This window comes from Prunus dulcis, chromosome 3, assembly GCF_902201215.1.
Source record: "Prunus dulcis chromosome 3, ALMONDv2, whole genome shotgun sequence".
In the NCBI taxonomy this organism is placed as follows: domain Eukaryota; kingdom Viridiplantae; phylum Streptophyta; class Magnoliopsida; order Rosales; family Rosaceae; genus Prunus; species Prunus dulcis.
Window position 1 is genome coordinate 8,701,603 of NC_047652.1, and position 9,451 is coordinate 8,711,053.

The 9,451-nt window shown below is 37.4% G+C and overlaps 1 protein-coding gene and 1 pseudogene across 1 annotated transcript; one reads left to right on the forward strand and one right to left on the reverse strand.

Annotated features, from left to right (window-relative positions):
* Positions 1 to 4,155: 4,155 nt before the first annotated feature.
* On the reverse strand, positions 4,156 to 6,425 carry LOC117622565 (F-box/kelch-repeat protein At3g06240-like). Its single transcript, XM_034353293.1, has 3 exons — positions 6,405 to 6,425; positions 4,535 to 5,907; positions 4,156 to 4,403 (listed from the first exon to the last, which is right to left on the reverse strand). The coding sequence occupies exons 2-3, from the start codon at positions 5,830 to 5,832 to the stop codon at positions 4,325 to 4,327; spliced, it is 1,377 nt and encodes a 458-aa protein (XP_034209184.1). The 5' UTR covers positions 5,833 to 5,907; positions 6,405 to 6,425; the 3' UTR covers positions 4,156 to 4,324.
* A 448-nt stretch (positions 6,426 to 6,873) lies between these two features.
* On the forward strand, positions 6,874 to 8,599 carry LOC117621688 (annotated as a pseudogene).
* The last annotated feature ends 852 nt before the right edge of the window (positions 8,600 to 9,451 follow it).

The window sequence follows — 9,451 nt, forward strand, 5'->3', positions numbered from 1 at the left end:
TTTTAGTTTTCGTCGTTGTATGTCTATCTTGCGGCCTTGTTCTTTTAATATGTGTCATATTTTTCCTTTTTAATGACGGTGATTTGTTTGAGTTGGTCGTCTATTCTCATCCTCGACTATTTTTTAGAACTTTAGCAGACTAAACACGTCTGTTTTTATTTGTTTTCGACGTTGTTTTATTTAACAGCGTCTAATATTTATCGTCGTTGTTTGTTTCTGAAAATAGGACGTATAAATTTTGTAATACGACTCTCATATATTTGTAACCGACGTTGTTTCGTTGTTCAACGTCTACTCTATAAATACATACATCGTTAATAATGACACTGACAACTATTTCCACGTCATCTTTTATAGAAAAATCGAAGTGAAAAATTTATTTTACGACGGCTGTTTTTATATAGGCGACGTAGTAGGAATAAATAACGTCGTCTTCTAATGTATTTAAAGACGTCATATTTTTTGTTGTCGTGAAAATGATATTTAACGGCGTCTTATTTTAATTGTCGTCGTTGTATGTCTATCTTGCGGCCTTGTTCTGTTAATATGTGTCATATTTTTCCTTTTTAACGACGGTGATTTGTTTTTGTTGGTCGTCTATTCTCATCCTCGACTATTTTTTAAAACTTATGAAGACTAAACACGTCTGTTTTTATTTTTTTTCGACGTTGTTTTATTTAACAACGTCTAATATTTATCGTCGTTGTTTGTTTCTGAAAATAGGATGTAAAAATTTTGTAATACGACTCTCATATATTATTAACCGACGTTGTTTGTTATTTCAACGTCTAGTCTATAAATACATACGTCGTAAATAATGATACTGACAACTATTTCCACGTCATCTTTTATAGAAAAATCGAAGTGGAAAATGTATTATACGACGGCTGTTTTTATATAGTCGACGTAGTAGGAATCAATAACGTCGTCTTCTAATGTTCTTAAAGATGTCATTTTTTTGTTGTCGTGAAAATTATATTTAACGGCGTGTTCTTTTAAGTTTCGTCGTTGTATGTCTATCTTGCGGCCTTGTTCTGTTAATATGTGTCATATTTTTCATTTTTAACGACGGTTTTTTTAGATAGTTGGTCGTCTATTCTCATCCCCGACTTCTTTTTTCGTTCTTTTTGCAGTACAAAGACGTCGTTTTGTGTTTGTTGATGACGTTGTATATTTTAACAACGACGCTGATTTAGCGTCGTGGTTTATGAGGGAAAAGATGACGGTGGATTCCACGACCACTGAAAATCTTAATACACGACGGTGATTTACCGTCGTCTTTTTGCTTTTTTGTAGTAGTGATGTTGTATATATATATATATATATATATATAGTTGTGAGTGTGAAGAAATTAGAGTCTATACAGTGGGTTGGTAGGAGCAGTAAAATTGTGGGCATGAGGTTTATGGATGGAGTGATTTGTGGTTTTAAAGAGTTTTCAATATATGTTTTTGAACATTTAATTATGAATTGTGAACCTGCATGTCTTGACCATTACTTTTACACGGTGGGGTTACTATGTTGTTTTAAATGAAAATCTTGTTTTTGTCCACTCACATGCTTTATGTTTTGAACCCCTCAGCCAGTAGTCGCTCCAGGAAGGTTGCAAGCAGTGTTCGAAGGTCGAATCATTTATATCAGTAGATTAGGCTTCGAGTAATTTCCTTGTACTCAACTATTCTTGTAAACTAAATTTAGTAGATGCTATGTTATTGCCCGTGTTAGATTTTACTTGTGAGGCCGGAGGCCATTTAGTATGTTTTGTTGTATGTTGGAAGCATGCTGTTGGTTGAGATTATATTATGTTTTTTGTGCAGGTTTAATTTTTGTTGGATTTGCTCAATTTACAGGGGAGACTCTGCCAAACTTTTGGTAGAAGTCTCGGTTTTTAGTAAGTGGGCCCGGCATCGGGGTGATGTCGGTAACAAAGACGGGGTCCGCTTCGGGTTCTGGGAAATTCCGGGGCGAGTCTATCATAACGGGCTGAGCTTTTTTGGGCTGGTTGGGCCAGGCTTTCTTGGGCTCAACTGGGTAAGGCCTATGGATCGGGCTAGGCTTTAAACACCCAAGCCCAAGTCAAGCCCAGCCCAATACGGGCCGGACCATCCCAAAGCACATAATGGGCCGGCCCGGGCTATTTCTCAAGGGACAGCCAGGCCCCCATCGGCCCATGAGCCCGTGGGCCAAATGATGAGGCCTACTTCTTGGTCATACTAGTGAATTTTATGTAGGTGATGACCATAGCCTAAAATATTGATAATATCGAGGATATTATCGTTTTTTCGAGTCAATGATATTTTAGAACATATCTATATCCATATCGTATAAATATCGATAATATTGGAAAATATTGATATGGATAATTTCTCTCACACTTCAGCAATATTTGCCCAAAATATCGCTATAATATCGATAATATCAAGATGATGAAGACAGTGAAAATTTTGAAGAGTTATTTACACTAACACCCCTTGAGGTTTCTTGTGTTTTCATAAAACCCCCTCATGTCTCAAAAATTACACGAACACCCCCTAAGGTTTCAGTTTGTTTTTACAAAACCCCTTTTCGTTGATTGTTTGTCCTAAAATTGATGATTTCATTGAAAAATATTGTGCAAATGGCAAAATTAACCTCAATGAAGTATATGCAATCTAATCTCAAAGGCCAACTTTGTCATTTGGAGAATTTTCTTGTATAAAATCACCAATCTTTGGATGAAAAGGCAATGAAAATGAGTTTTGTGAAAACAATTTAAAATCTCAGGGGGTGTTCTTGTAATTTCCAAAACCTCAAAAAGTTTTGTGAAAAAGCCGAAAACCTCAGGAGGTGTTAATGTAAATAACTTAAATTTGAACCTTATGGGAACTTTATGTGGTACTAAATCACTCATGTATCTTATCATGCAATGTATAAAGTGTAAAATATTGTAATAAATCATTATAAGTAAATGATTATGGTGTGTTTAATATTCTTCATTAATTACTACATATTTTCTACACTCGCAGTGTTTGTCAGCTCGATGCATAATCAACTTAAATCAATTAAACCCATCATGCAATGCCTTTCCTTCCAATTTTTTGTGAGAAAGTAACAGATAATTGACTAAATAAACATCTTCCAAAGTTTCAAGAAAAATTTCCAAGTTTTTCTTACAATTTCCTTGGTTTTTATTCAATTTTTATCGATATTGATAATATCCCAATATTTCTATTTAATTTTTATGTTTTTTAACTTCCGATATTTCTGAAATCATCAATATTTTAGACCTTGGTGATGACTGAGAATGGTGGCACATTGTTGAATATCGTTAAATTCTTGGTGTTGTGTGATTGTTTACTTTGTTCATGTTCTTTTATAAGGTATTTCCAATGGCTTAAGGATTTAAAAGGTAAAACAATAGCAGAGCAAATAAATTCATAAGCTCCTATATTTTTAAATTGTCCAACACATTCAACCATCCTAGACCATCAAAATTCCAAAACAAACCAAATTCTATTTCAGTGTAGATGCAAGGTAATGGCAAAACAAGGCACTGCTTGATCAATTATAGTTACTTTTTACAATTTTGTTTTTACTAATACATATAATTTTACAGTACAAATTGTTCAAGTAATGACACTACAGGTAAATAAATCCTCTGGTCTTTTAGTATTTTAACTAAAGATACATAAAGCCACCGGGTCTAATCCAGTGGAAAAGGTCTTGACTTGCTTACTATAAATCTTAGATTCGAACCTCTATGACATCTTCATTGTGTGTGTGAGAGAAAAAAGGATACATAAACAAAGCCAAAATTGTTGTCTACATGCCTCTAATCAAATCAAAGGTTGATAATGCACATTATTAGCTCTCTATTAAGCCTCACAGATATACCGTAATGAAGTATTACAAAGTTCATAAAATACAACTCATTTTAGTTCTAAACAATTATTCAAACATTTACTTTTCAAAATTGTGAAACATTAAGGATACTAAACAGAAACTATGATATTTACTTTTGCTTATTTGTGATTGCTGCTGTATGGCAGAATCGAATTGAGTTTTGCAGTCATAGTTCTGTGTTCAGGGCAGACAAGAAGTTAAATCTTTCACTCACCAAATTAACCAAAGCAAAGATGATAAGTAAAGCCTGTAATTAGCAATGTACTTCCACAAACATGACAAGTAATCCAAAACTATTTAAAGTAACATCAACAAAACACTTGACGGCCACTAAGTAAGATGCGAATTAAGGTTCTGGTATACAACTATAAAACTATTAATTAGCTCAATCTTAGACTGCATCCCATCCACCATTGTGTGCTTGTTTCATTCTTCCCAACTGTCAGAAGAGTATCGAACTGGCATTTTCTTCCACCAGAGATAGGGCTTCGGTCTCTCCGGGCAGCTTCAACACTGCACACCTGCATCAACAACAGTTGTGACATTAAAAACAAAATATCTAGCAAGTGAAACCAACTGAGAAAAATAAACTCAAATATGCTGTTCATCTACTCAAAAGACAAAACATAGACGACAGTTTAAATATCCTTACCTTGAATTGATATTCAGTATTTCTACATCCTTCCCCACCAGAATATCCTTGAGCGAAATAAAGCTCGGAACATGACTAATTGCCTCAGAAGATGAATAATTCATCTCTCGAAGCTTAAGATAAATGAATGGACTGTGGTTTCCTGGGTGATGGTAAAAGAAGGCATTGAGACAAGAATTAAACAACAACAGACCGTCATTCTCAAAGTATTTCATGGGTATGTATATGCCACTTGGCCAACTTCGAGCAAAACCAGTACGAGTCGATATCTTCTTCATCCAAAGTTTTTGTGGACCAGAATCATTCATTACCCACACATTGATTTCAAAACTCTCAATTTTACACAGACAAAGGCTACCTCCCAAATCTCCCATGCCCACATCACGACCACCCTCCCGAAAAGGCAGTGATGGAACCGATTTGAACTCTTCAGTATCCAAGTCAAATGAAATCACACTAGCACATGTCCACTCACCGCAAAACCAATAAAGCATTCCTTTCACACAAGTGGGGAATGATTGCTGAGAGTCTGAGCAGGGAGCAGTGCCAACAGATTTCCATGAACCTGTTCCCAGGGTGTGTATCTCAGCAACCTTATTGGGATCAGGTGTCCGTTCCTTAAGAATTCTCACCACCTTATATTTGTTAGTCCTCGGACTGAAACCTAATCCACTACCGATTAAAGTCATTGCCTTCTCATGTTGAGGACCATGGGGAAGGTTTATAAATTCGCCGGTTACTGGATTGCACACAGCAGCAGGGTACTTCACGAAAAAATCAGACAGGCAAAGCAAACCGTTACAAGAATTTACCAAGTTGTAGTTGTTGTGATCATATTGCATCGTGAAAGCGATACTTTCACCCCAATCCACCTCGTTGTTGTTGTCATCAATTTTCGTGATCTTCATGTGAACCTCTCTTTCAGTTTCATGACTAGGCATCACATTGCCATTCCTATGGTAATTGAGTAACTCCTCAGCATGACACAATGGGAATTTATATTTGGAAAGATTCATGTGGACACGAGACCGGTTACAATCATGGTCCTTCAAATCAAAACCAAAGCTATCTTCAGGCTCAACCAAGAAAAGGTTTCTTGACACGCTTCTTCCATCCACGGGCCGGACCATAGGATAGGCCTCTGCTTGTGCGAAGTGCAGCCTGGCAAATGCAGGGTCCGAAATTAGAGAATACCAAGTCTTGCAGACGCTTTTGCACATGATAATGCTCTTTGTTGGCAGCTTTAATATAACATCTTGAAGGACAGACTTTGGAACATCTGTTATAAAAGGACCCATTTCTGTGTTTCGTATTGGGGTGGCTGAAGCTGTGGATTTTGATGCAATGGCTTCACACCAAGAATTCTCCAATCTCTGCAAAATAAACTTTACTCAATAACTCAAATCTCCAATCTCTATTACATAGGAGGAGGTTGTATTTATAACAATTTAACCCTAGAGTGAAAAGAAAATTAAACTTATTCTAGGAAAGAAATCCTAATCCAAATAGAAAAGGTAATCAAATAAGAAATCCAGAAAATACAGAAAATTTAGGAAACAAGTTAGAAACAGGAATCATCTACTGCTCCAAATTTGCAGGATTTAAAGAAGGAATTAAGTAATTTCCTCTTCCATCTCTCTAATGGGTTTGACAAAGATTTCCTCATCAGATTTTCTTTTCCTCTTCGTGAATAGAAATAAAAAATAAAATAAAAAGATTAAAGTGGAAAAAGAACCATTTACATGTTTTTCCTATTACTAACAAGTTTCAGCGTAAATCAGTGATATAATATACGAGTGATATAATAGAGAGAGAGAGAGAGAGAGAGAGAGAGAGAGAGAGAGAGAGAGAGAGAGATCAAGTCTGGCACCTTGGGCGGAAAATAAGGCTCTGCTTGTTTGGCATAGGCCATGAAACGGTGAGCATGGGTGAGAGAGGGGATTTTTTATACACGGTGTCGTTTTGGTTATTTTTTAAGGTACCCAACGCTCCAAACAAAATGTATTAAATTTTTTATTTTTTATATTTAAAAAAGGCCAATTTCCTTTCTTCTTTTTCCTGAAGATAGAGAAAATATATTTTTTGGTTTTCCTATCAACGCTAGATATAATAAAGATGAATTGATTCTGTTATCGCCCCTTTCATTAGGAAAGATACTAAAAAAAAGTGTTGATGGAAAAAAAGGAAACAAAACTTTCCCATTGTGCCAAGGAATTGAGTTTCTCATTGTGCCAAGGAATGATTTTAAATTTCTACAGTTGACAATTCCCTTAACAAACAGGTGTCCATGTATTTATATATATAGGAGGACCAAAACCTTACAACATACAAAATACAACAAATTGACAAAGATAATGAGAGAAGCAATACCTAGGATGATGATGCTTTCACTTCTTGTTCTCCTGGTTTTTCATGTTTCTGCTTCATGGGCAGCCTCAGCTTCTGTCTATGACAACTTTCTTCAATGCCTAAACACCAACACAAACCCATCATCAACCCAATTGTCCAACATAATCTATGCCGAAAACAACCCTTCATACTCATCTGTTCTAAGAGCCTACATCAGAAACTCAAGGTTCAACACCACTTCAACCCCAAAACCAGTCCTCATCGTCACACCCTCAGCTTCATCTCATGTTCAAGCTTCTGTTGTCTGTGCCAAACAGCTTGGCATACAGCTGAGAATCCGAAGCGGCGGGCACGATTATGAGGGCCTTTCGTACTGGTCTGATCAGACCTTTATTGTCCTTGACATGTTCAACCTCAGGACTGTGACTGTAGACATTGAGGACAGCTCGGTTTGGGTTCAGGCTGGAGCCACACTTGGAGAATTGTACTATAGGATTTCAGAGAAGAGCAAAGTTCATGGCTTTCCTGCTGGAATTTGTCCCACAGTTGGTATTGGTGGGCACATAAGTGGTGGTGGCTATGGAAACATGTTGAGGAAGTTTGGCCTTGCTGTTGACAATGTCCTTGATGCTCAGATTGTTGATGCTAAGGGGAGACTTCTTGACAGAAAAGCCATGGGAGAAGACCTGTTTTGGGCCATTAAAGGAGGGGGTGGAGGAAGCTTTGGTGTCATTGTTGCATACAAATTGAAGCTGGTTCCTGTCCCAGAAACTCACAGTTTTCCAGGCTGCGAGAACGTTGGAAGAGAATGCAACCGCCGTTGTTTCGAGGTGGCAAGAGGTGTCGCCAACCACAGATGATGGTCTGTTTATGAGGCTGCTGTTGCAGCCAGGGAGCAACACTGTTAAGGCCACAATTATGGCTGAGTTTCTAGGCAATGCTGACCAACTTGTGTCATTGTTGGGGAAGCAGTTTCCTGAGTTAGGTTTGAAGAAGGATGACTGTAAGGAGATGAGCTGGATTGAGTCTGTTCTTTGGTGGGCTAACTATGATAATGGGACCTCCCCTGATGTGTTGCTTGATAGAAATCCTGATCATGCAAATTTCCTGAAAAGAAAGTCTGATTATGTTCAAACCCCAATTTCCAAAAGTAGGTTGGAGTTAGTGTGGAAGAAGATGATTGAAATAGGCAAAATAGGTTTGGTTTTCAATCCATATGGTGGAATGATGGGTCGGATTCCGGCCTCTGCCACCCCTTTTCCGCACCGTGCCGGGAACTTGTTCAAAGTTCAGTACTCAGTGAGCTGGGGGGAAGCAGGGGCTGAAGCAGAGAAGAATTATACCACAGACACCAGGAGGCTTTTCAGGTTCATGACCCCATTTGTGTCCAAGAACCCAAGGAGTGCTTTCTTGAATTACAGGGACCTTGACATTGGTGTCAATAAATTTGGTAATAGAAGCTATGAACAGGGAAAGGTGTATGGCTTGAAGTACTTCAATGACAATTTTGATAGGTTGGTGAAGGTGAAGACTGCTGTTGATCCAGCAAATTTCTTCAGGAACGAGCAGAGCATCCCCCCTCATCCAACTTTGAACTCAGACCCTCCTCATCCAATCTTGCACTTAGATGTGAATGGTGGCTCGAGTTCCAAGCTATCAATGGGAAAGCTGAAGCTAGTACTGGCTCTACTGGTGTTCTTGTTTATTTCTTTTTAATTTTGTATTACTTAGGTTTTTTTTTTCCAGTCGAATCGAGATACTAGTTAGTTCTTAGCAGATTTGCAACCCCTCAATTTTGTACTGTGGTAATTGGTAGAAAGAATATTTGTTCGAGCTTTTAGTATTTGGAAATTTAATTTATTTTTTTACATGCATCTTCATCTTACTTCTCCAAGATACAAATCAAAAGATACTTGAGAAACAAGAATGCGAAAAAATCTGTACCGTTCCCCTAGAGAAAAGATAGGGAGTACAATTCACCGGGAAAGTTTCAACGTCTTAACAACAAGGCTCACTTTGCCTCCGACCAAGATTTCTTCACCTTGAACCATCAGCACCAATACGATGACAATCCGAATTACCAAAAATGACTTGTGAACAAACACCCCACTCTCTTACAAAGAATTTCTCCCTATTTCTTCCATTTTTCATAAAACAATTTGAAAGGAACAAGAGTATAAACCCAGGGAGACCATGATTATAGATTCCAGTGAAGCTATCTGCATGTGTTTTGTGATATTTTCAAAATATTGGTAGCCTTTGTGGGTCACATTACAATGACAACGCTTCGTCCTTTTTTTCTGGTGAAATCCTATCATGATTATAGATTCCAGTGAAGCAATCTGCATGGACCAACAATGCCAAAGGCCCAAGGAACAACAAGTGGTGCAGATGGATGGGAGTTTCTGTATGATTCAGGATACTTGTCCTTAAAATTGAGTTTCAGCGTTTCTGCCTGCACTTTGATAATTGAAAGCAAGAAATATTAGACTAAATTGGTGATGAGTCGAGTTTATATTATATATTTAACCTCATTCTTAGTATATTTTGGTTAATATTTTGGAAGAA

Coding starts and splice junctions, on each gene's coding strand:
- LOC117622565 (XM_034353293.1), bottom strand. CDS start 5,832: ATGGGTCCTTTTATAACAGATGTTCCAAAGTCTGTCCTTCAAGATGTT. Junction 4,404..4,534: donor ATACTGAATATCAATTCAAG/GTAAGGATATTT, acceptor TTGTTGATGCAG/GTGTGCAGTGTTGAAGCTGC.